This window comes from Ascidiella aspersa, chromosome 9 (assembly GCF_963924565.1).
Source record: "Ascidiella aspersa chromosome 9, kaAscAspe10.2, whole genome shotgun sequence".
Taxonomy (NCBI): domain Eukaryota; kingdom Metazoa; phylum Chordata; class Ascidiacea; order Phlebobranchia; family Ascidiidae; genus Ascidiella; species Ascidiella aspersa.
Genome location: NC_139455.1, coordinates 4427300 through 4453254, shown reverse-complemented (window position 1 = coordinate 4453254; position 25955 = coordinate 4427300). Strand labels below are relative to the sequence as shown.

General features: G+C 37.1%; 3 protein-coding genes across 3 annotated transcripts; 2 read left to right on the top strand and 1 right to left on the bottom strand.

Moving 5' to 3' along the window:
- Positions 1–1526: 1526 nt before the first annotated feature.
- Positions 1527–13313, top strand: LOC146131976 (uncharacterized). The gene is made up of 7 exons (XM_083396993.1): positions 1527–2064; positions 2487–2841; positions 6053–6208; positions 7323–7599; positions 8227–8361; positions 9823–9985; positions 10579–13313. Exons 2-7 carry the CDS (start codon positions 2544–2546, stop codon positions 11140–11142), a joined length of 1593 nt encoding a protein of 530 aa, XP_083253119.1. The 5' UTR covers positions 1527–2064; positions 2487–2543; the 3' UTR covers positions 11143–13313.
- A 325-nt stretch (positions 13314–13638) lies between these two features.
- LOC146131975 (uncharacterized) lies at positions 13639–15779 on the bottom strand. The gene is made up of 4 exons (XM_083397483.1): positions 15544–15779; positions 15222–15369; positions 14836–15020; positions 13639–13930 (listed from the first exon to the last, which is right to left on the bottom strand). The coding sequence occupies exons 1-4, from the start codon at positions 15645–15647 to the stop codon at positions 13726–13728; spliced, it is 642 nt and encodes a 213-aa protein (XP_083253609.1). The 5' UTR covers positions 15648–15779; the 3' UTR covers positions 13639–13725.
- Positions 15780–18971: 3192 nt separating this feature from the next.
- LOC146131974 (lysosomal alpha-glucosidase-like) lies at positions 18972–24453 on the top strand. Its single transcript, XM_083396992.1, has 7 exons — positions 18972–19139; positions 19611–19764; positions 19910–20233; positions 20966–21227; positions 21724–21914; positions 22524–22686; positions 22888–24453. The coding sequence occupies exons 1-7, from the start codon at positions 19039–19041 to the stop codon at positions 24330–24332; spliced, it is 2640 nt and encodes an 879-aa protein (XP_083253118.1). The 5' UTR covers positions 18972–19038; the 3' UTR covers positions 24333–24453.
- Positions 24454–25955: the final 1502 nt, after the last annotated feature.

The following is a 25955-nucleotide window of genomic DNA, read 5'->3' as shown; positions in this document are numbered from 1 at the left end:
CAAACAACTTCTAGTCAAATGATGTTGGGCGATCGGCAAAGCGAGAGACATTTCTTCAGTTTGGTCTGTTGTAATCACTGGGATAAGTGAAGGTTAATTATCGCAATGGCGGTTTACTTAAAAGATAAACAGGAACTTTGGTTGTCAGTTGACACTAACCAGTTTATTCTTGCATTGAGTAGTCAGTATGAGTGTAAGGGACGGTAGTAAGTGTTTTTTCGTTGTAATGTGAACGTTACAGGTAATTGCAGCGTTGTGATCAAATCGTTATTTTTGACAAGCAAACAACAAAAACCTTACATTAAGCGAGTAATCAGTTAAAAGCAGTAATGTTTGTAACACAGGCATTTTTTACCTGAAGTTATTAAATTAAAACATTTGGTCTAAGTCAAGTCATTCATGCGAAAGACTAAATTGCATTTACGTCAAGTCATTACAGCATTGGGTGAAACTAATCAAGCAGGAACTGCGGCGTGCTTTGTCGACGTTCATTAGGATTGATTTACGCTTGATGGTCGGATTAGTTTTATATGAAGATTTTTTAAGGTCTTTGAAGCTCAAATGAAAGTACGAGGAGTGAGTGTGGAGAGTCTGCTTTAAATGCAATGACTAAAAATAGAAAAGTGAGGTTAGTGTTAAGGTGATTACTTGACTTGTATAACCCAAGATTGAGTAAAACGGCACCAAAGAATATGGTATCTTGTTTTTTAGCATTGAAAGTCAAGGGTTGTTTTTGTCGTTTTGAGAAGGGAAGAAGAAAGCAAAACAAGAAAAAGGCACCAGTTAGGAAAAAAGAGAAAGGTTCAATAGGAGGGGGAAATGGGGAAAGAGAAAGAGAGGTGGTAAGAGCTAAACATAGCATTGTGCGAACTGAAGTTCTGTTCTAGCAAAATCATTTGCGCCAAGGGTTTTACGCAAAGCTTACCCTTGTGTTTTGTTTCAGCTAAAGCTATTAATAAAACGAAAAATTGAAAAGTAACCTAATTTTGGACGACATTTTGTTTTGTCTTAGGTTTGCTGCACAAGTTTTAAGAAATCTTAAGCAACATGTAGCACACTTTAGTATTTATTTTGCTAGGGTACTAGACAAAGAATTTCAAGGTACGTTCCGCTATTTAGAGTTAAACGGCGACACTTATCATCAAGTGGGTGTAAGTGGATTAATTTTCTGACCGGATTGTGTGAAAAGTCAAAACGGGACGTATAAAAATGAATCATAGTAAAACTGACGCTATTGTGCAATGTAGTGCACAGATATGCTTACCGGCACGGCGTTCCAATTCATTCCGGCTTACTTTCTCCACTGCTTATCATGTTTAAATGGGACTTGCAGGCCCGAAGAGCCACGAAAAGACCAGCGGCTGCGGCTCACATAAATAACTTCTAAAAAGAGTCGACATTTCATTCGGTTTAATTTAACGAGTTCATTGCATATTCAAAATAAAACGAATGGATACTGGACTTGAGGCAAGACAAAGCGAATGCTAAGCGTACCGCAATACTAGTGGGTATACGTCCGTCCAAATTACCGTAAAAGTTTAGTACACATTTGTGTTAATTTGCCTCTATAATACCATCAGGTCCATTACAGGCAGCGTTACAATATCAAAGGGTCTCATTCAAGCGTGATTTTTTTAAATGCAAGCCTAGTCGTTTTACTTTTGGTGCTGTTTGGCGTGAGGTGGTTACATTCCCTAAATAGGTGGCCGAAAAGTTGGTAAACAAATAAATAGCAGAATAACTTATTTTTAGTATATACTATGCCTGGTGGCAACAGCATATTTAAAGGCAAGCCTTAGATTGCTAAACTATTATATACTAGGATCGTGTTTCTTTTCAAGTGTTTAGTCATTGTGTAAAGATTGCAACTGCGCAACTTAGATTAGTCGATGGTTTGCAATCTTCTTATGCTGACTTCTATTTTGCAACTAAAAACAAATTGAAGGAATAAAGACTGAAAAATACTTGCTGGAATAGACGGATTTCCGTATTTTGCAGCAAACAAGCAAAGCTGGTAAATTGAATCATCAAGACCGACCGCCACACACTTGATTCAGCATTAAGGTTGGTTTTTCGTAAACGATTTAAACTTTAAATCAAATCATATTTTACGCAGAACTTAAATGTATTTCTGGCTTCTCTGGGTAATCGATGTGTGGTTGTTCTTGTCTAATGCCATACAGCATCGTACAGTGTCGCCAGGCTTTTTAATAACAAGTCACTGTTTTCAATGTCTTGAATTGTTCTTTAATGCAAAATTACTTGACTTGACTTAAGTCTTAATATAAAGTCTTTTAGCCAAATGACTTGACTTGACCCAAATCTTTCGGACAAATCACTGGTCTAAATATAAGTCTTTCGAAAACGATTTGACTTGAAAAGATAAAAAATTTGGTTTGTTTTTAACCTTAATTTCTATTTGTTAAAAAGTTTAGGTTAACTTAAACTTGATTGATTTCGCAAACAACATGTTCACAACACTGCAGAATAGCTCCAGCGAAGAAACAAAGATGCCTCCTTCGTGATCCACTCTGTGTCCGGTGATGTCCGACCGCATCCAGCACCGCCTCCAGTTGCCATGCAAACTCGCCTCCGTCATCGTTGTTATTAGCACCCTATCTTTTTCCGTTACCGTGGCAACAACCGGATCAAGAAGATGCAAGGCTCCTCATGGAAACTTGTGTCCTTACATTGACTGCTCCTCCGAGCCGACTCCAAGAACATTCCATAAGAAGTCCTGCTACTTCATCGGAGAAGTCTTCCGTTCTATCCCGGAATTCTGTTTGGAGGACGCGACTCAGCTCGGAGCGAAGAACTGCTGCATACGGAGCCTCGAGAAAGGCGAGTTTAAAACAAGTTATGTTTAAACTCCTGTCAATGACTTTAGATAAGTCATGCTCCGAAATAAACGGTCGGGTCGATTATTTGGTGACCCATGCTCTAGTTCAGTGGTCGGCAAACTTTTTTTTGCGGCCAATAACAACAAGTAATCAATGTATTATTCTTTTACCTATTGAAGCGTCAATAATTTGTTTTTTAGGTGACTTTTAGGTGACGTTTCCCTAATACTTAATTGTCTTTACATGCCATTACGTAATTTAACGCAGAAAAACGTTATAGCAAATGGATGCATAGTATGTAAAACAAATTGATACAGTATGTAAAAATGAAGGCATTATTTTAAAGGTGAAATATTACACGTCGCCTTGTTGCCCAAAACACAGCTATGCCATAATGTAACACAAACTATAAATCTTAAGAATATACGCACGAAGCGCGAAAATTTTGCCCTAACATGTAGTTAAAGTTGACAAAAAATATAGTTAGACAGGCTCTTAGGACCACATTTGGCTCATGGGTCTGCCACGCTTAGACAAAAAAAAATTCTAAGCCAAACGAACTTTTAAAATAAACTTACAGCGATCACGCGTCCCACCACTACATGATAACACTAAGCTATTCAAAAGTAACTCGCGGCCGACTAAAAATGTCTCTGCGGCCCATATTTTGGCCGCGGCCGGCAGTTTGCGCGAAAGTTGCCTAAACTTCTATATTTAAACTTCTCAAAGAATATTTTTCTGAGGCTACAATATGAGCGTTTTTAAAAAGCATGTTTGAAAGAAATACAACAAATGATGTGCGTAATTTGTTTGTTTTGCACAGGACACTAAATAGAAAGTATTCTTCATTTATAACGCATATTAGCTAAAAAAAAATAACAACAACCTTTTGGCAGAGCTTTACAATGTTCATTTATAAAGATGTCAAATAACTTAACCCATTAAAAGCTTGGTAATGTAATTTGATACGCATTTGTAAAACGTAGCCTTTATTCTGTACGATGTACGCAAGTTTGGCATCGAATATAATAACTCTAGATGTTTTTATATAACAACTTTTTTAAAAGTCGAAACTTCTCGTTCAGAAGCCTATTGACTATAAAGTCTAGGGATGAACGATTGTTTCGGATCGCAGTCATCACCCGATACTAAGTGATTGTGATCCAATGTAGAATAGTTTTTGTTCCGAAAGGAAAATAAAATGTATTACATTAACACAATCAAAGATAAATATGTTTCCTCAGGCTAAAGCAAATATCAGTATAATATCCTGAATATCATTTTATCTTTGCACGCGTTCATTTTAAACAATTTTGATTAGTTTAACACCGTAACAAATTCAGTTGATGTCGGATTGGAGCGGTATTTTATATTAAAATATCGGTATCAGCATAGCAATTTAATACCAAGCATCGGACACCTCTGGTAGTAACAAATCGATTAAGTTGCGTGTCTTAAGTGAGTTACAAACAGTGTCAACGTTATTTCAATTGTAAACTGCTTTGTCATTTCAGCGCACTTGTGCTATAGCTAAGTCTCGGGTGCGTGCGGGTCCGAGGGTAAACATTGCCTGTTTGTCCTGTATATTTTTCGCCTAAACCGCACAATGCGCAATGCTTGACTGCCAGCAAAAGAAGAACTTCGCTGTCGCCCGTTGGGGATTTTAGAGTTTGTCTTTAACTGGCGACGAAGCCTATCCGCTTAGCAAGTTGATTGGATGTCAAATAATAGCAAGGTGTTTGGTCGGTGCAAAAATCATGTTAAGTTTATTTGCCAGCTGTACTAACACCGAAATCTCTCGGATGATCCAAGCTGTGGCTTGGCCCTATGTTTCTAAGGTGTTTTACGAAACCTTGTCAAGTATATAGCCGTAAAACTTATCATAGAATAACAACTTATCTATTTAAAGCCGGGCTCATGGAGGTCGGTCCATATATGATTTCAATTGTGGATTAGATAACAAAAAATAGCTTTTTGCCTACAAACAAAATCGAAACAAACAAAAAAAAAAGTTATTTTGGCAAATGCTGGTTTGGTTGCCAATTCCTATATAAGAGAAATAATGAATGTTTTGATTTTACAATCTTCATTGAGTTTTAACAAGCCAAAACCAACAACTAAGTTTCAACAAAGGTGCAAAAAAGTTTATGATACACACAAAAGGTTTATTCCGACCGTGTTCAAAGAAATAAAACCTGGATAAGCAAAACGCGACACTAAACTTGGACAATACACACTATACGTTCAGTTGTTTTGAAGGGAACGAGTTTGAAAAATCCCAAGTAGAACCTTGTCTTTCGGTAGTGGGGTTTAACAGGGAAGTTGACGAACGTTTTGACAGGTAAAAACACCTTGACGAGAAAAAGGGCTCTTGTCTGGGGTTTTACGTGTGTTTCAACAGGCTCTAGGCACACCTACACCGGTGTAATAAATAGCATCTGGAAAGCTCGTCGGTTGTAAAACCGGCATTAAGTTACTGACGCCGCGAAAAGGTAACACAAAACGGTTTACGATTGAATAAAAGTACGTGCCAACTCGATAAGCTCAAAAAATTACAGCTTAACTGAAACCACACGATTACAGAAGTTTAAATCCTGAACCTAATTAAGTCATGCTTTAATTTTTTCAGCTGTAATTTAACGTGTATTTTCCCTACTCAGATAGTTTTACTATCTTGAATCAGATTAAGGACAAAACTGTATTTTCTCCCTATTTTAACAACATAAAGCCAATACTGTTTTTTAATGTTAGGTTTCTGGCATGTCTTAGCTCGCTTTGCTCAAATCGTTTAAACCCAAGAGAGCCTTGTGTCCCATTGCACCCTCTGACATGTAAGCTCGGGCAAACTAAACTATACAAAGGCATTTTTGTGTTTTCCGTTATTTCCAAAATGGAAAATACGTCACCTTTTAAAGGTAGCTTTGTGACGTCGTGTTTTGACGAAACTTTGTGACGTCACGCTAAAGTTTTTTCATGCCAGTTTTTTCCAAACTACACAAAATATTTTTTCGTCTTTCGTCTTTTTAAAATAAAAAATAGAAACGTTTTGACGTAACTTTGTGACGTCATCTCTGAAGTTTTCTATTTCCCTTAGCGAAATTCCTTGATCAGCGAGACCCCCGTTTTGAAAACCGTGGGCTTAACTAAACCGAATAAAGGCTTGGCTGTTATGTATGTTTTTTTCTTAATACTGAAACCGCGACTTTGCGCAGAAAAGCTGGGGAGATACAGGAACCTGACTACGCTTCATCTCCAATGCAACTTCATCAGCACTTTGCCCGATCAAGCGTTCGAAAACAACCCGCTGCTGAAGGAAGTCAACCTTGCTTTGAACCAAATCACCGAGGTCGGCAACGGAACGTTTGAAGGTGAAACAACGCGTGTGGAAAATAACACGCATACAGGCTAATTTTAAGGCCCTTACGAAAGCAGAGTGTTCTCTTTTTTACCGACTGTATAGTAATTTTAACGAACTGCTCTTAAATAGCTATATAAGTTGTTCTCAATCGGGGTGCCGCGGCACTCTATAGGGTGCCATTTTTAACCCCCTTAAATTCTTAAGCATTCCAACGTTTGCTCTATTGGTAAGCTTGATACAATGTTTTGTGTACGATAAAAGTGCCAAAAATTAAAAGGGGTTTTCAACCTTGTTGCACAGTTCAATGTGGTGTTCAATCTCGTTTATTGTAACGTTGGAGCTAGCGTAGGGTTCCGCAAGCCCCAAAAGATTGCGAAACACTGATCTATATAATAAAACAATGTTTTCTGGCAAAAATATTTTTTAAAGTAGTATATTTTTTTAAAGTAGTGCTATCGCTTTTAGTTCGATTACTTGTTTTAGAAAATTAAAGTTTTTTTAATGTTATATTTCGTCAATAATGTTTCCGTCTTTCTTGCATTATCTTTCGCATTGTACTTCAGGTTCGGGTGCCCATTATGCCTTTATTGTACACGCCTTTTATAAACAATTCTTTAGGTTTTTTTTTGTAAGGGGTATTCTTCGTTATTATTTATTCTCATCATACCGAAACAAAACTAAACCCTTTTGAATAATTTATGTTTATTGTAAACCAAAGACGGGGTATTAGGAAGTTAATTTTTTGTTCAAATTTTTACGCCTAATAACCTACACCCTACAACAACGTATGGGGATCTCCCTTCTAAAATTCACTCACACGTGCAACCTGGGACCGTCGGAGAACAATTTTTGCAGCCCAAAATTTCCGAGAAAAAACGAAGCAACATATGTCTCCTGAGTAAACTTGCTTGCGATTTTAGTGTTAAAATACGCGCCGGGGCAGAAAACTTTGAACCTTTAAACAACCCAGCATACATTTTAATAAGAGTAATTCCTCGAAATACAATGCTACCATGCAATGCGTTTTAAGCACTTAGCTGCCACAGAATTACAGAATTTCGTTTATTTTTCGAGCTGCTTCATTTAACACGTTGGGGGGCAATTGCCCACGCACAATTACGCAGGTCTCACCAAACTCAAAAAGCTAAATTTGAGGCACAACTGTCTGGCTACGCTTCCGCCAAGCACGTTTTCAAGCCTCGACAATCTTAACCTTAACCTGGACTTCAACCAGTTCGAGGTGGTGCTGCCGTCGTGGCTACAAAGCGTCCAGTACTTTTCGATCGCATACAACAAGCTAACGGAGTGGCCACAGAACTGCCTCGCGCCTAAGCTGGAAAAGCTGGTTTTGGCACACAACCTGCTAACGACTTGGCGAAGGACCAATCTTATGAAACTCACGTAAGTTTATACGAAAAGTGTGTAATTGCTGTATATTCCTACGCTTTCCCGCTCAAATACATAAACCAATTAGGTTGCACAACACAACAATCCAGCCTACAAGCCTAAACATGCAAATCTACAAGCTTGAAAATGTTTTTAGCTCGTACATTCAGGTCGGTTAAAATAATTTTGGATGTTGTTGTACAAGGATTTAATGAAGCTTCGGTTTTTGTTAAACTTATAATTATGGTTACCTTTGCTTTACCACTTAAAATAAGGACAACTACAAAAAGTTAGTTTTATACCACAACAAACATTTGACATTTTTGATATTATAGAAGAAGTTTGCATTTAAAATTGTTGCTTTGGTAAAAAAGCAAGCAAATTAAGGTCGTAAGTCACATTTCCAAATATAAGAACAATAAAGATGTATTGTAAACCTTCAAAGTAAGGACAAATCTTATAAATATGGATCATATGGTATCCCTGCTTATAAAACTGAATTTCATGTCTTAAGCATTTAACATTTCTAATTTTAACAGTATCATCACTTCTCCACGTTAAAATGCATTTTTCCCCAAAATAAATAATTTTAAACATAAATTATTGCTTTTACTGAAAAGTTAATAAGTGACCACTTACCAGCAATCTGGATCTTCACGACAATCAACTAACGACGGTTGACCGAGATGCTTTTGTCGGCAACCCAGCATTGCTCGACATTGACCTCGCCAACAACAGGCTGACTTCGCTGGACTCATCGACATTCGATCATCTGCAGTAAGAAAATCTTTAAATTGAATCTCGGACAGTGTTGTAAACAGGTCATTTATAAATTACAGGTCATTTATAAATAAGTTCCAAGTCTAATCATGAGTTACCAAAGCCAACTTGGAAGTCCAAGTTACTGTCATAGCCAAATCCAAGTCAATTGATTAGAACCAAAATAAAGGGTATACTATTTAGAGTTGTTATATTCATTCCATTGCAAGCAATCCTAGCATAACAAACACAATAATTTTGTTCTAACGACTTAAATTTAAGTCATTCGTCACACTAATTGTACTGGTACCAACAATGTGCATCTGAAGACTCATTTTGCAGCGTAACTTGCTTTAACGTTTAATTAAACCTATTCGTGATAGAAATAGGCATTCCGTTAGCCAGTGTTTCACAGCCTTTTTTTGGCTTGCGGGACTCTACAGAAATTATATATAGTTTGCGGCACCATTGCTCGTATTTTTGCTGAGTGGTTGACTGTAACGTTACAATAAACTAAATTGAAAGAGCACAGTAACTAAGCACAAGGTTGAAGTTCTTTTTTAATTTTGGCACTTTTATCGTATACAAAAAATTGTATCAGGAAACTCACCAATAGAGCAAAAATTGGAATCCTAAAGAATTTGAAATCGTTCGGCGCCCTTGAGTGTTAAAAATAACACCCTAGAGTTACGAGTCACCCCGGTTGAGAACCGCTACCGTTACCCATAGAAGCATTAAATGCACTATTAACTGACCAAAGACCATACTAATAAATAAGATCATTGTTCTGTCATGTGAATGTGTCCCGCGATTTGTTTCTTACATACGGAAAAGTAATTACACGACTACTGCAAATACGACCTAATAACTGTGAAAATATGCTATGTAAAAGCAAATAGCCTACAAAATTTAGAGTTTAAGCCATGTAGTTGCCACAAGTAAGTAGGCACTGGCTCTAAGGCAAGAGCCAACGGCTGACTAGGTTTCTTACACGTTTCTTGTTGGTATCTGACTCCCAAGGAGCAGACCGCTAAAATACCTGCCCTTAACTTCTTGAACTCTAGACAGGTTCACTTCACTCGGTCGATATTGCTTGTTAAGTATATATTCACAAATCTCACTAAACACGATAAGTAACGCACTGATTCAAGCCGCTGCTATCTAAGCTGTATATTATAGATTAAATAACAAAACGCAAAAAACACTCGGTTCAGTTCTTAGTTACGCCTCAGTGGACACCGGTCACGTGCACAGTGACGTTAAATTAAGCAATGCAGGGTATTATGCTTGAAAAAGACTACAAAGTTAAGCCAATTATGCAATGAAGGGCCTAATAACTGTGAAAATATGCTAATGTAGAGGCACACAGCCCACAAAGGTATCAAGCCCATTATGCCTCCCACTTACGTTTTCTTCGCCTTGCCAGCAAATCGGTCTGCGCCTTCACGAGTTTTAAAAGCGTTCCGTACGTGCATATAGCCATCTGGAAACGCTGCACCTGGACGGTAACCAGCTTCACACTGCCCACAAGGAATGGTTCTTGCACGTGATAAGCAACGCCTTGGTAAGCAGCAAAGAAACCGACGTGATTATGACCTCACGTAACCCCTGGAGCTGCGGCTGCGAAAACGCGCGCATTCAGGTGAGGCTGCTTCGGGGCTAATTTAGGCTGGCGCGAGGTTAATATTACTTAACTGAATTGTTAAGTTGACAAATTACAGGAATATTCTGCTGATTCTAATTGTGTTCTGTGAATTGCCTGTGTTATTTTCCAATCTTTGACGATTTTGGCTGGTATATTCTATTATGCATTTTACGTTGCAAAATAATGTATTTTACCTTGCAAATAGGCTGTATACGCTCGATTTCATAAATAAAGTTAGTTTAAACCAGGCTTTTCTAACCAGGGGTGCGAAAAATGTTCTAAGGGGGTACGGGGATGCTGAATTAGACACAGAAAATGTATAACTGTTATAGTTCTTATTTTTTAATTTTCTTATTAGTTAAATGTAAAACTCCCATTTTGTTAAAACTATGTTATCAGTTTATTGTATGAAAATAAAATTACAATGGTTTTGTTATTTAAGCAATTCTAGAAGGGGGTGCGAGGATTGGTTGGCAATTTAAAAGGGTTGCAACAAGTAAAAAGGCTAAGAATCACTGGTTTAAGCTATACAATGTTTCTTTATGTATGATACCCAATACCGCTGTTTATTTGCACGTTTTTCCTTTCAGCACTATCTAAAGGCAATCGCAACATGCAGTCGTCCAATGCACAAGGTCCTCAACATTACATGCCGAGAGTCAGGCAACTTAGAAGAGAACAATCTGGTCGATGTGGCTTTACAACACTGCCAGGAGATGCCATCGAAAAACATCACTTGCAAAGGGGTCTCACAGGTGGCTATAGGGAGCCAACCAAGGAAGATGCACCGAACCCCTATCCTTTCGTACACGATGGGCGCCATTTCGGTAATGATAGCCTTATGCGTAATCCTGTATGTTTACCGGCGCTGCCGAAAATCAAAATCGGACAAAAATGGGGGTTCAAGGCCAAGTAGCTTTGCGACAGTTAGCAGCGACGGCCACAGTGAAAACCATTTAGAGACCGGAGATCACCATTTAGTTGAGCTTGCGGTTGACGAAAACGGTTATCTGGAACCGAATGGCGTCTGTGTGGTCCAGGAACCAGTGACGGGGTACGCTGACATGATGTCGTTGCAGGAAGAAAGCAGACGCCCCGTTTTCCCGTTAAATGAAGACAGCAGTCTGTCGACGAGATACTTCAATGTCCGGTGACAGAGTCGTTTATAGGGTTTGGTAAGAGCTGTGGTGAAAGCGAGCGTTTTGGTAACATACTTTTTGCAGTTACGCCGTAAGTTTTTTATTTACAACAACTGGTCATCCCGCCGTATCCTTTAATGCAGGGGTTTCCAACCTTTTTACGATAACGTACCACTTGGACACTCGAGTATTACCACGCGTACCACTTCTTGCAGAACAACTAATTTCATCGAATCAAATTTTATCTTTTTTTAGCCTCCAACTTGAATTATTCAACGCTATTTGTAGATTATGCTATAAAACAATTGATGATATCTATCAAGAGCAGTCATTTGGCATAATTAACGCCCACTGCAGTTGCACGGCGTTGTACGGCTATTTAAAGCAACTATGCTTCTTGTTGACAATCCGGGTTTTTATGCAAAAACGAAAGCTACTCGCGTACCACCTGAAAGACCTTCACGTACCACTAGTGGTACGCGTACCACAGGTTGGGAACCCCTGCTTTAATGTATTTAAACCAGTGTTTCTAATCCGTTTTTTGCCGCGACCTATATAACACTCAGCGAAAGTACAACATGAAGTTTTGGCGACCCAATTCTCTTCACTGAACTTTTTGTAATGTTAAGTGAACAAATCAAAAATACAAATATCATAAATAATTCGAATTTGATTACTATGAGCCATGTCTTCGTGTAACTTACACAAATTTTTCAAATTTAAATAAATCCTAGACCCAATCTCAATAAATCTAACGAAATAAAACTGCTGCAGCGGGCGAATAAACCAAATCAAACGATAACCGCAGATTTCCCAACGTTACTTGTTTTAGATTGCTCCTTTATTATTTAACTTTATAATGTTATCTTTATAGAATTTTATGCGCTTCAGTAAGCAAATTTTTCATCGTTCCGGTATGGTAATTATCCTACTTCAACCACTGGGTAATATCTGTACTAAACCAAATGATAGCTGCCATAGTTCCTTATTTAAAGGGGATTTTTTTCTTTCCCGAAGAAAAACGAATGTTTCTCCGACTACACTAAAAACTAACCTAATTTCTTCATTTTGCGTTTTCGGTTTTCTTGCTTATCTTGAGAGTTATAATTCACGTGACGTTTCGGTCTAAGTTAAGTAAAATTCTTTTTAGAGAGTTCCATCACTTATATTTTCATTATTTTCCATTAAAAAATTAAAGGAGAACAAAAACTATTTCAGTTGTGAATATATTTTAAATTTGACCCATTTTTGTACTTTTTCCTAATACATTTGCTGAAAATGCGTGTAACTATCAAAAAAGGTGACAAATTCTTCGGAAACCGATATTTGAATTGTAGGCTACATTTTGTCCTATTTTGCGGCGATTAAAATACGGTAGGCCTGCTTAACTAGTTCCGTAGTTTACTATTTGCGCCTGTATAAAACATTCGTACTAAAGCTGTGTATATTGCTTTACCGCATGTGTTGAACTGTCGTATTCATTTCCGATCTTCATTTGAATATGCACGCCTCTTCAATCTGAATACGCTACGTTGCACTGTCATTATTATCCTCTCCTTGTTCTGTTTTTGTTAATTTGGGGAGTTTGTACCCTTTTTTAAAATAAACTGTAAGATGTAAGCGGTAAGATTATTTATTTTTAAGTTCGTTTTCTTTGCAAAATAGGTTTTCGCGTTGCATTTAAAAGTTTTTTTATTTAGCTATGGCATAAGCCTATACCTTTCGTGTATATTTTTTGTATTTAGTTGTCCTATACTTTTTGATATTTCAATGCCCATTTGTAACAAATGGTGTTGCCCTTTGCTATTTGTTTATAAAAATTCGATACCGACGAAATATTACGCTAAAGTTCAATCCTTTATTTTGAAATCGTTTTTTCCTTTCGTTTTTAAAAGCGTTTTGAAAGCGATCTATAAGACGTGCGCTTACGCTTAGCTAAAAGCAATTTATCCACTATTTAATATTACTCCTTTATGAACTTGTTTTATATTTTTGGCGAAATGTTATAAACAGATGTTTAATCCCTATTTAGCCATGATTAATGTGTATTTTCTCGATTTTTGTGCCAAAAACGCATGTTATTTTTTGTGGTCGCTGTATACTGTTTGCTATTGCACATTAATATACAGCATTGGTTCTTGTAAAGGTGTGTTTTTTGCTGTGCAAATTGAATAAAGCTTCGAGGTTTAAAAGCAGGTTATCATATTTTAATAGTTTAACGTTTCATTTTTATATCAATGAATTTACTTGGAGTTGACTTGCTCCAGTATTGACTTGACTTGTTATTTTCTAAAAAGACATAACATTGACTTAGACTTAAGTTATTTTACAAAGACTTTAATGGAACTGTCCCCTTCTTACTTAAAAAAACACACACCACGGTAAGACACAATGGAGGTTTCTGAAGCCCTATTAATAAACATTTGGGTTAATGAAAAAAAAAAGATATATGCTGTGGTCCATGAAGAATACTACATGAGCCTCAAGTAGGGTCGGTATAGGTTTTCACACAAACTGCCTCGCCATACGAATACTTTAATTTGTTTGTTTGATATATATATTTTCATTTCGAAGGAAGGCAAACCCAGACCAATCTCTCTAGTGATCGTAGCCCTTATTTTCGCCGAGCTTGAAGTTTTTAAAGCTGACCATCGTCTGATCAGACCCCACCCCGCCTTCATCAGGAGGTCTGCAAGCCATTAAGCCCACCGTCACCTTGCCAGCAGTCGGCATATGAGCGATACGCACGAACTTGTAGTTCTGTCCGTCGTCGCTCGCCTCGATAACGTAGCTCATGCCTTGTCTGAAATTAAAAATAATAAAAAAATAATTAAACAAAATTTAAAAAAAATCTAAAAAAAATGTCAGAGATAATCTTGCAAAGTTCCGTCAAGAAGTGACGTACTTTTTGCATTAAAAAGAGGAAAATACTCGTATGCAGCGTTAAAATTCCTTGTATAGGGTAGGTTGGTCAAACTGTTTTATCGAAGCGCGAAAAAAGCGCAAAAATATTTTTACGTTTACGTAGTAAAAAAAAAATGCCACGTGTACCCCTGGATACGACTCTGATGCTGGTCGAAATCATTGCTTACAGAAAATCAGGCGAATTTTAATTAAGGTTGGACTGTTATGGCAAAGCTTCTTGAAATTGTCGCAATTCTAAAATGTGGTGCTTCGTATTTCATATTTTTTACCAATACCGATATTTTGGGCAGAAAGAATGGCCGTCCGTTTTAAAACCATTGCGCCATTACTGTGACCAATCGACAAATAGACGAAAATCAAATACGTACAAAATAATGGTTTTAGGTGGTTCAGCCAACATTTGGCTAGCTTTACAAATGTAATTTAACTGTTCATTCACTAGTTTTTCGGCTTCTTCTTTGCAATGTATAAATGTTACATTAGATCACAAACCATGGCCTAAATGCACAAATATATTTGTTTGAAGTAAATTGTTAACGGATTTGAGTAGTCTAAACAGTTTTTTTCCCATTTTATATATGATTTCACTTCAGTCAGTGTACTTAAAGTATATTTAGGTAAGGTTTTGGGTTTATAAAATGGCAGCCCTGGTAAAAATACTGTTTGAAAACTTTGATTTTTAGTTTGTATTCAAGAGGCCATTGTAAGTGGGTCCATTTTAAAATGTTTTTCCATTTTTACAGAAATACAACTAGGCAAATTTTATTGTGTAAAATACTTTACCTGTAAACTTTCAGATAGACGTCAGCTCCGGCTTTCCATGGTATCGATGATTTTGACCAATCGGAATAATCCTCTCTGGTCACGACCACACTTTGCCATGTGGCATCATCAACAAATTCAACACCAGCTTTCAACCAAGTTTTTCCATCTTGGCCGATAAAAATCCCAGCTTGGTCATACTTAACCTGAAATGTTTTTTTAGTGATTTTTAAGATTTAAAAAATAAGTATGAATCCTAAGCAGATTATTAAAATATTATTTTAAACTTGAAAGAAATTACAAAGAAAATTAAGTTATTCTCCAATTAAAAATAAAGTTCAAATGTTAAACAACAGTGTGTGATTTTTGTAATAAATGAGTTATTTGACTTCTTTCAAATTTCATACTTTCGGATTAAAGGAAAACTGGGTTTCAGCAACAAACATTTGTTCAGCGGTTTCCAAACCAAGGACATGTCCATTGTAGTTGTATAACACAGGGTCATAGTAAGTATTCTTCCAAAAGTCAGTACCAAAGTCAGCCCTTACTTCAAGTCTAAAAATAAAAAAGATTTCTGCATTAAACTATCTGCAATAACGATTCTGCATTAAACTATCTGCAATATATTTATATATTTTACATTAACATTAACATGTCTAAAATTAAAAAAAAAAACTAATAATACATATTGCCAATGCCTTAAAAAATTAGTATGACCAAATGTCTCACCCTTGCTCAGATAAGACAACTTTACCAGGCTCTACGCCAATTTTCCATTCAAGTGATTTGGGTATTTCGCTAACTGAACCGAATGAAACATCCATAAAATCCATACCTAGTTTTTTTAATACTTGACAATTGCAGCCTGCACTGTATTCAAGTAATACATGACGGATTATCTGCAGTCGTTTTATATATCGACAAACAATAAAAAGCAAATTTGTTTTTGGGTTACACCTATTCTTGTTACACCTCAATACACAGAACTTATGACGTTAGTTCTCTTAAAGTGTGGTTAAGGTTGGTACTCTATTGTTATACAATTTATCATACATGTAGACCGAACATTAAATGTATATTTGTTCATATGTATACAGTGTTCAATCAAATATGAAGCTTTTCCTTTTCTTGTTACACCCTCTATGCTACACATAACCTTTAAGATTTATTGTCTCAAAGCTTGGTTAAGGTTGGGACCCTATTATCAAATAATTATCCTCCAGTCAGACTGTTGTTGTATGAATTGAAAAGCTACATACTCTTGAGACTTGATTAATGTTTAACTATAAATACACTTTTAGACAAATAGCGCCTCAGGTTATGTATACAAATAGAGGGTGTACCCAGCATAAGTAAATCGCCTAATATTTTTTTTTATTGTACCGTTAGTTGTAAAACATATGTAGATAAAATATCTTATGTACAAACTGGCGGTTAAATTGTTTCGAAAACATTATTTAGCCTTTAAGCATGAACAAATGATGGTAAATCCCCTATTTACATAATCCAAATATTTCTGTGTGAATCAATGTGAAGTTTAATTGTGACGTGCCAATTTGTGTGCACACCTGAACTGGTATATTGCGCACTTCAACTTAGAAAAACAAAAAGGAAATTGTGGAAGGATTTTCAACCTAAGGTGTGCAAAACAACATGATTGCACATCTCACAATTTTGTTCAGCACACCCGAGATCTCGTCGTGAAGTGCCTTGAAATACAGACTGTTTCAGTGGCGGTACACCAGAATTTAGCGCCGGTCTAGAATCCTATTACAAAGCACATTATTTGGATGAAGGTTGGTTCAACACTAGACGCGTCTAGCGTTAACGTTCAACGTTTAAAAAAAACGCTTTCGGTTGCAAAAAGTTAAAATAATTTAACTTTGACGCTTTCGGCTAGAAGCGTTGGAATTTGCTGTTAACGGTGGCAACGCGTTATGTGTGAACTGGACGACGCTAGTGTTGGACGCCAGACGCTAACGCAAGACGTTAACGCGTCTAGTGTGAACCAGCCTTTAGGGTGCTAGTTAGCGTTTGGGTTCGGTGGGTCAAGCACTTCTCATTAAATTTATTTTTTTTAATGTTTGTTAAATTCTTTTTTATGTTGAGAAATCAGCATAAGGAAAATAGTACCAACTTTTGTAATATTATCATAAAAAATTCTATTAAATAAAGACATTTAACTAACATTGACTGTTGTTAAATTTCTAGGCCTTAGTGCTACCCGAAGATCTTTGGTGCTCAGCGCATTTCAGATAGAGTCAATGCGATTTGGAAAGAAAGATTAATATTTGACCCAAACACTATGCCGAACCCTAATCCAAATATTGTTCGTTAGTTTAATAATGTTTTAAACCCTGTGGTAGGATTTAAGACCAGCGCAGATTTTTTTTAAAGTGCTCAATTTGTTTGCACACATCCTAATAACCAAATTTTACATCTAAATTAAAAAAAAAATGACTTGGACCGTGGTGGGAATTTAAAACCAAGTAGACATAGTGATGGGATGATTGTACACCTGGAAAATTGGCGCAGCACATTTGAGATCAAGGCACCTCTTGGTATTCAGACTTTCCTCTGATGGCATCATTAGCTTATTGAAAAAACGATCGGTACAATCATGTTATGTTCGTCACCCACTGTTGAACACGACAATTACCAAACTGAATTTTTAATGAGATCTCGAACTTTAATTTAAGAAGCACTAAAGAAAAAAAAATCAGTATTATTACAAGGGGCTCGAACCGTTCAGGCTGTTTCACATTGGACGCGTTTTGCTTTGAATGTCCACCTGGCGCTGAAGTTTGACAATTCACATCATATGACGTTGACAATTCACATCAGCTAACGTCCACGCAACGAAAAATTTCCACGCTCCCAACAGAAAAGGTCAAAGCAAACATTTTAAACGTTCCGCGACGTAGAGCGTTTTTCTATACCTTTTTATATACCCACATTTTTCCGTTGTTTTATTTACTCAAGTTTTCCGTTTTTTTGCTGACAAAACAAGTAATTTATTGAATATAGCGAGCACCAACACGTACCCTTTCCTGGCACAAATGTCCGACTGCCTGTCGCTACTGGAAAAACACTCATATTTTTTTACAATAATTTTGGACGTGTTGTAGGCCTACTGCACTGTTAACCGTATTCGTAATTTTGCTGAACTTTTCGATTGTAAAATAAATATCTCGCTGTCGGACAATATGCACTTTAAAATGTCGTGGTCGTTGCTTTAGTTCAAATTGATGGACACAGAATAGTACGGCGGTCAGTTTTCCCCTTGTTCAGATATATAACTAAGATTCTAGTCGGGGTGGGTTGCTTAATGAGGAACAATTCTTACAAATTAAGCCCAGTTGTTCGCATATTTCGAAATACCGGCAGGTCAATGAGTCAGTAACCAGTTTTAAGATTGTTGATGTTATAAATAGTTTAATATTCACATCCCAGTTTGTTAGGGAAAAACAGAATTTACCACAATTCGTGGTTCAATGTAAAGTAGCTACTGTCCTTGCGATGTGAGAACAACAAGGCACATGGTTGCCCTTGAAATACTGTCCTAGACCCCCTAAACATTCTTGTAAGGTATGCCGTTCAAACTGGTATGTTCATGGGCAAACTGTGATAAATGGTAAGCCTAATATGCACAAATATTTGGGGATCACAATAAGACCTACAAGGCAACAATATCTAAAGCAGAATAATCTATAGGCTAATATCATAGCATTAAGACCAGCGACATAATAAAGCCAAGTAGTGGTAGGGGTTAGAAATTGGCTTAGGGTTAAAATTATTAGATGAGTTAGTGCTGCTGTACTTAGGGATGTGGTTTGGGGTTTGGTAAAAAGTTGCATAGGCCTGATTTCGATCATTTAGGTGCTATTCTGATGGATTTAGGACTCATTTCGATTTAGACGTTATTATGACTAATGGGTATTAGTCCAATTTTGGTCTTATTCCGAACTGTGTTTTATTCCGATGTTGATGTTGTTCCTGTTTTGATCTTATGGCTGAAGTCCAATATTTGATACGTTTTAAATTGAATTGAGCTTTTGTTAAGTATTCTATTATATGAAAATGGATCTGCTTCGCTGGGTAACGTTTCGCTCAAATGCAGATGATAATGAACTTGGCACTGGTATCAAAACAAGGAAACTACCAAGGGCAGCCTTGTTAGCAATAAACAGTGTTGCTATTGTTTATTTTTACAAGTTGGGCGAAATGGCAGCTCGTAGCCATTATGGTTTGTTGTTCTTTGCTGTTTTATTCTCACTCAACGTTTGCTGCAACTGCGATTCTTGCTGGATTGATCCGAGTTTTAGGTTAAGTTAAAATTATATTTATGTTTTAGCGCTAATCTAGAATCCTACCATTTTTTACAGTAACGAAATAGTTTGTCAAAAATGAAATTGCAGGGAAGACATAAATATAGGAGAATAAATATAATAATAATACTTGACCCATCCAAACTCAAACGCTAGTCGCTAATTACTCTAACTCAAATATTGTTCAATATAAACCCCGGACAAAAATGTGGCAGGATTCTAGGACAGACCATTGCATAAAAGTTTAAGCTGTGGTGGGATTTTGTACCTTGGGTGAGGGGTGTGCACATAAAAAATTAGGGCAAACATTTGGCGCAAGGTAACATAAAATTCAGAATGGCAACTGGCTCTTTATGGGTTTATACCTGCCAACATTTATATACATATTTAAGATTCTTTTGGTAATGCCATAAAACAACCTTTTTACCTGACAACTGATTTTCTAATTTTGCTTATATTTGTTTGCAGAGTTGATTGTTACCCAGAAACTGTTCCTCAAGCAGAAGAAGAATGTTTCAACCGTGGTTGCTGTTTTAACCCATTCTTTGGAGTGGGATATGACAATGTGCCCTGGTGTTATTATCCAACTGGTTACCAATCCTATCAACTAAAAAATTACAAGGTATGAAATCCATTTGGCATTTCGTTTAGAATTGATAATATTTTGATCATACTTACACCAGTTAAATTTTTTTTTCACTTTTAATTGTAATCATATATTGTACTTTAATTTAACAGCTTTGTTTTAAAAAGTATTTTTTTTAAAGCAAACCAGTTATGGTTTTAATGGAATGCTGATTTTACCAAGTACAGCCCACACAAGAATTGAAAAACAAATCTCCACATTGGTGTTTGATGCTTTTATTGAAACTCCGGAAAGGATTAGATTCCGAATTCGAGATGCAAGTACGGAAAGATATGAAGTTCCAATTGAAACTCCAAAAATCATAAATGCAACGTCGGACCCACTACTGTATAGCTTTACTGTCAAGTCAAATCCTTTCAACCTAGTTATCAAAAGAAAGTCAAAGGAAAGTGTGATTTTTGACACTTCAATTGGCCCGCTTATCTTTGCGGATCAGTTTTTGCAGGTAAAGCAGTGCACATTCTTTATGTAACAACACACCACTCACTTTTGCTTGTAATCTTAATTGTTATTCTCCTAATATGGTCAACAAAATGTACAAAAAAATATTACCTAAATCTGCTTATTATAATTACTATTTGTTTGATATTGTACTTATAACTAGATGAAATACCAGGTGTTGCCTTGGTTAAATAAGGTATTTACTAGTTTAGAACTATGTTGTCTCAAACTTGGCATGATAAAAAGTTAACTTGGACAACTAGTTTAGTCCTGGTGATAAAATGTAATTGCTTTTGCAATCAATATTTTAGTGAAGTGTAACATCTTGGTTAGACAGCTAAATCACATGGAAATATTTTAACTGGGTAAATATATTTGTCTGCCCTAAATATATGCTTAGACTTTGGCGTTGCAAAAAATAAAGAAAATATTTATAACAGTCTCTTGTAACTCTTTAAGCCTACAGGCCAGATTTCTTACATTTTGGTCTTACATTAACTAGACAAAATTAAGTTAGATGTCTCAAATTATCACTCTCGTGACAAGTGTAAATGCTTCTTTTATCATGCTAAGTTAAGGATGGCATAGTATCAAACTAGTTAATATCCCCTTTTAACCTATACATGCAACGTCGCATATTTTGTCTAGTATAATTAATTTACATAAATAAGGCAAAACATATTGCTATATAGGAGTAATAGTCGCATGTAATAGCTCCTAAAAATACTGAGTTCAGCTTTCTAGCATTCTACCTTCAAAATACCTATATGGTCTTGGTGAGAGGCATGAAAGTCCATTAGTTGAAACCAATTGGAAAAGGCTTCTTTTTTGGACAAAAGATCAACTTCCTCAAGTTAACACAAACCTTTATGGTGCACACCCGTTTTATATGGGCATTGAGGATGACGGGAATGCATTTGGGGTTTTCTTGCTAAACAGTAATGCTATGGAAGCAGAGGTGCAACCTGCCCCTGCTATCACCTGGAGAACTATTGGAGGTACGAAAAGTTTTTAAAGGTTATCAAATACGCAAACTTTTATCTGAGTCTGATAACTTATTTGAAAGTATACTCTTATAAAATGACTCTTTGTATTATCTGACACACTTTTGCAATGGTGCTGACATAAAATAAATGTTTGTTAAACTGGTCTACCTTTATATTCTTTAGTGCCTATGTTAAATAAAAAATAGTTTTGAATTTTTTAGACACAATAAAATTAATTATTCCCATGGTAGTATGAATTCTTCGTACATATTCATACTCTTAAAAATTTTAGATGTGTGAAGACAACCATAATGTTTTTTTTACCTGGTTTCAAATAACTAAGGTATACAATCGATATTTAAAAAAAAAGTAAGTCTATAATTTTTTCAATATCTTTGGTTTTCTGGCTGATTGTTCGGCTGACGTAATCGCCAAGTCGCCAGCATTCTTCCATACTGGTATTTAACAGTTGTATTTCAAACACCTCATATTTTATTTGGTCACTCAGGCATCTTGGATTTCTATATTTTATTGGGTCCAAGTCCTGAGGCAGTGATCCAGCAATACACGCAGGTTGTTGGCCGACCCTTCATGCCACCATATTGGAGTTTGGGCTTTCACCTTTGTAGACATGGCTACAACAGCTCTCAGGCAACGCAGGATATTGTCGATAGAATGAGAACAGCTGAGATGCCACAGGTTTGGATCATTACAAATACTTTGTCTATTTTAGTAGCACTTTTTGGCCACCTAGTTAATTTCATGTTGTTTAAGGCATATTGTAAATACATGAAACCTCTTTGATTTTAAGCCAAACACAAATTTATTTAATACTGGGCAGGGCTGCGGAGTCGGACTCGGTACTCGAGTAAGACCACATAAAACTACCTCATTACACAAGTCCCGAGTCCGACATGCGCCATTGCGCATGCGCTGTACCAATATTTTAAACTGATATGGCTGCCAACTGGAAATTGTAAGCTGGAATAGCATATGTTGGAATATTTTCAACCATGTATTGTGAGTGAATGAATTATATGACACTTCTTTTAGTGGATTGCTGAATATCCACGTTATTTTAGTTATGTAAATTGGCGGAATACAGCCTGTAGAGTCAGGGCCAGGCTCGTCAGGACTCGATAAAATCGCACATTTGACCGGAATCGGACCCGGGACTTGTGAGTCGGACTCGGGTTTATTTTTTGGGCCGGAGTCGGACTCTAATTATTTTTAACCGACTCTGCAGCCCTGATACTGGGCTTTTCAAACGATCACAATCTTTTATTCATAAAGATACATGGTTTTCAGGATGTTCAATGGAATGACATAGACTCCATGGACAACAATCGGGATTTCACTTATGATAAAACAAACTACAGCACACTAATCCAAGTAGTAAAAAACATTCATGACAATGGTCAGCGGTATATAATGATAATAGATCCTGGTATTTCAAATCAGCAACAGCCAGGTCAGTTGAATCTTTTACATCCCGTGTTAAATCAGTCTGATTCAAGATTTACAGCACTTTCTGGACTAACAATAATTTTTCACTTTTTTTGGAGAAAAAGTGTAAGAAAAACACTATTTCGAAAAGGCAGATTAACTTTTATTTAATATGGCAGAAATGTAGAAATTTTCCACGCAACTTACGAACCATGTAATTTTACAGGTTCCTATCCTCCTTATGACGACGGTGTAGCAATGGACATTTTCATTAAAGACCCAAATGGATCTTCGCCAATCGAGGGAAAGGTGTGGCCCGGAAAAACTGTGTTTCCCGACTTCACACATCGTGACGTAAGCGCCTACTGGCAAAAACAGCTTCAATCGTACCACGATGAGGTTCCCTTTGACGGAGTATGGATCGACATGAACGAGCCTTCGAATTATGTTGATGGTTCAACAAGCGGATGCCCAGCCAACAGCAGCCTCGAGGAACCGCCTTACGTGCCACATGTGCAAGGAAACAAGCTGATAAGCAGAACGCTGTGCATGTCAGCGGTTCAAAGTTTCAGCACGCACTATAACTTGCACAATCTATTTGGTACGCTCGAAATGAAGGCGACAAGCGAGGCTTTGGTGAACATCAGGGGACAGCGACCCTTCGTCATTTCAAGGTCCACGTTCCCAAGTGCGGGCAAGTACGGTGGGCACTGGAGCGGCGATATTACAAGCACTTGGGATGCACTTAAACAGTCCATCAGCAGCGTGATCAACTTTAACCTGTTTGGTATCCCAATGGTCGGCGCCGACATTTGCGGTTTTGGCAAGCCAACGACCGAACAGTTGTGCATTCGGTGGATGCAGCTTGGTGCATTTTACCCCTTCAGTCGTAATCACAACAGCATTAATATACCCGCCCAGGCGCCGGTTGACTTTTCGACAATGGCCCAGAACTACATGAGAGATGCTTTAAATATGCGCTATATGCTTTTGCCATACCTTTATACGCTCTTCTATGCAGCCAATGTAGATGGCACCACTGTGGCAAGAGGTCTGTTTTCCGAGTTTCCAACTGATAAAAATACTTTGTTAATCGACGAACAATTTATGTGGGGAAGGGGTCTTCTAATATCTCCCGTGGTTCAAGAAAACAAAGACGTAGTTAACGCATATTTTCCCAATGGCATTTGGTATGAATTGATGAACCTAGGTGACATAGTTGAGGTAAATGGGAAATGGGTTGAGATCGAAGCACCACTGAATAAAATTTTGGTCCACTTCCGCGGCGGAAGCATTATTCCAGGACAGTATCCAGCACTAAACACTGATGCCAGCCGAAGTAATCCCTTTATTTTGTTTGTTGCCCCAGACAGAACCGGCTTTGCGTCGGGCAGTTTATATTGGGATGATGGCGTAAGTCTTCAACCTGTGAGCAACTTTTTCCAGGCAGATTTTCGCTATACTCATAACACTCTTGTATCTAATGTCAATCACTCGTATATGGAGCCCCTAAAACTAGGAACCATTTATTTTTTTAATGTTAATATTATACCCAGCTCTGTAACTCTGAATGGAGTAAGCTTGCCGTTTGAAAGTATGCCTAATTATGTTTTAAAAGTTGATTTATCTGTTGACTTAAACAAGTCATTTCAGTTGAACATTACGCCATGAAAGCCTGTAGCACATTTCATAAATTGATTGCCAAACTAAGATTTTTGTTATTTAATTGCACTGTGTCTGTGTTAAAATTATGCAAACCTTCATTTCTTGAAAATTTATCTGTTTTCATAAATAAATTTCTCATTGAAAATGCACCACATCATGTTATTGCACTATAAAAGCAAAAGCACTGATTTTTTGCTAAAAAAAGCATTTTTGTTGATGTATAACAGTATAGGGCGCATTTACTAGGCCCTTTTCGTCATATTTTTAATAGTATTTATATTGAGGTACATTATATACCTGTAGTCATAACTTAGCTGTCAGTTAAAAAAGTCCTCAAATTGTGTTTGACAAGACAGTATGAAGTACATTTGGAAAGTGTTCATGATGTTCAGCCCGCGAAATAGCGTTTACCATAATAAAGAGTTGAAGGCTTGCGATTTGATGGGAGAGTTTAGGTCATAAAATCGATTCGTAAAGTGCTGAAATAATACACAAACTGTTGGGACTAGGAATTAATGTTTAACCATAAATACACTTTTAGACACGTAACGTAGGCTTTGTGTACAATAAAGGGGTAACAAGCGTAGGTGGATTGCACAAGTGTTCTTATAGTATTTTTAGTTCTAAAACATAAGTAGATAAAAACAATCATATCTACAAACTGACATAAAGGAAAATTTTATTTATTACTGAAGCATGCAAAAACGACGGTAAATCCCCTGTTTACACAAATCTATAAATCAATTTTTGTGCGAATCGGTGTGAGATTTAACGGTCACGTGGTAATGTCAGCTGTTTGGACTTTTTTCACAAAACTAAATTATCTTTAAAGATGGAAGAATTAAAAGAGGCAAAAGTTTTCTTGGAAGCGTTAATCCGCATCCTGCAATGTTCTTTTATATCCAAAGAAGACGAGGCCTCGTGTAACATCAACGTTATGCTAAATGAAATCGGACCAGCAACAAGCAACAATCCAGAAACCCGCCAATTCGAATTGGAAGTTAAAGTACACGGCTTGGAGATTTTGTCACTGGTCGATTTAATCGCGTTAGATCGGGGCGATTTAAGGGAAGCCTGTTGCAAGTATGGACAAGCATATGAAACAAAATTGTGCATAGAAATGGAACATTTGGTAATGGAGGAGGGTTTATTCAAGGGGTTATCTGAACGTTTTCAGTGCAATGAAGCTGGTAGTTGCAAATTGATAACGACAACTAATCCCACTTTGCAAACTACTGAATTCGGCGACAGAGTGACGTTTACACTGTTTTGCCCGGTGAGCCACGGAGATTGGTTGTCGCGCAGAATAAAACAATATCTAATGAGCCTCTACAATATGTTCAACCAGTTTACCAACGTTTCATTCACTTACGCGCCAAAAAACGAACACTCAAAAATCGGCTGGCATCTTTGGGAGAATCCGACTTCGGACGGTCTAATCACAGACGCCGAATTTTATTTCAACAAAGACGAAGCTGTCGATGAAAATCAACCGCTTAAATTTGCGTTCAGCGGGCAAGAAACTTGCCTGGAATCTCCCTACCAGCTTACAGCCACATCCGCGGTCGCCACTATCAAAAGCAAGGCAAAGGAAAGAGTCCTCGTTCACTTTTGCGGGCCGTTTGGCGT

Bases quoted from the DNA above. Each gene is read 5' to 3' on its own strand.
- LOC146131976 (XM_083396993.1), top strand. From the start codon at position 2,544: ATGTCCGACCGCATCCAGCACCGCCTCCAGTTGCCATGCAAACTCGCC. The intron at 7,600-8,226 runs GTAAGTTTATAC...ACCACTTACCAG, and splicing joins ACCAATCTTATGAAACTCAC to CAATCTGGATCTTCACGACA. The intron at 9,986-10,578 runs GTGAGGCTGCTT...TTTTCCTTTCAG, and splicing joins GCGAAAACGCGCGCATTCAG to CACTATCTAAAGGCAATCGC.
- LOC146131975 (XM_083397483.1), bottom strand. From the start codon at position 15,647: ATGGATTTTATGGATGTTTCATTCGGTTCAGTTAGCGAAATACCCAAA. The intron at 15,370-15,543 runs GTGAGACATTTG...TTTTATTTTTAG, and splicing joins GTTGTCTTATCTGAGCAAGG to ACTTGAAGTAAGGGCTGACT. The intron at 15,021-15,221 runs GTATGAAATTTG...AAAACATTTCAG, and splicing joins AGTTTTCCTTTAATCCGAAA to GTTAAGTATGACCAAGCTGG.
- LOC146131974 (XM_083396992.1), top strand. From the start codon at position 19,039: ATGGCAGCTCGTAGCCATTATGGTTTGTTGTTCTTTGCTGTTTTATTC. The intron at 19,140-19,610 runs GTTAAGTTAAAA...ATTTGTTTGCAG, and splicing joins TGGATTGATCCGAGTTTTAG to AGTTGATTGTTACCCAGAAA. The intron at 19,765-19,909 runs GTATGAAATCCA...TTTTTTTTAAAG, and splicing joins ATCAACTAAAAAATTACAAG to CAAACCAGTTATGGTTTTAA.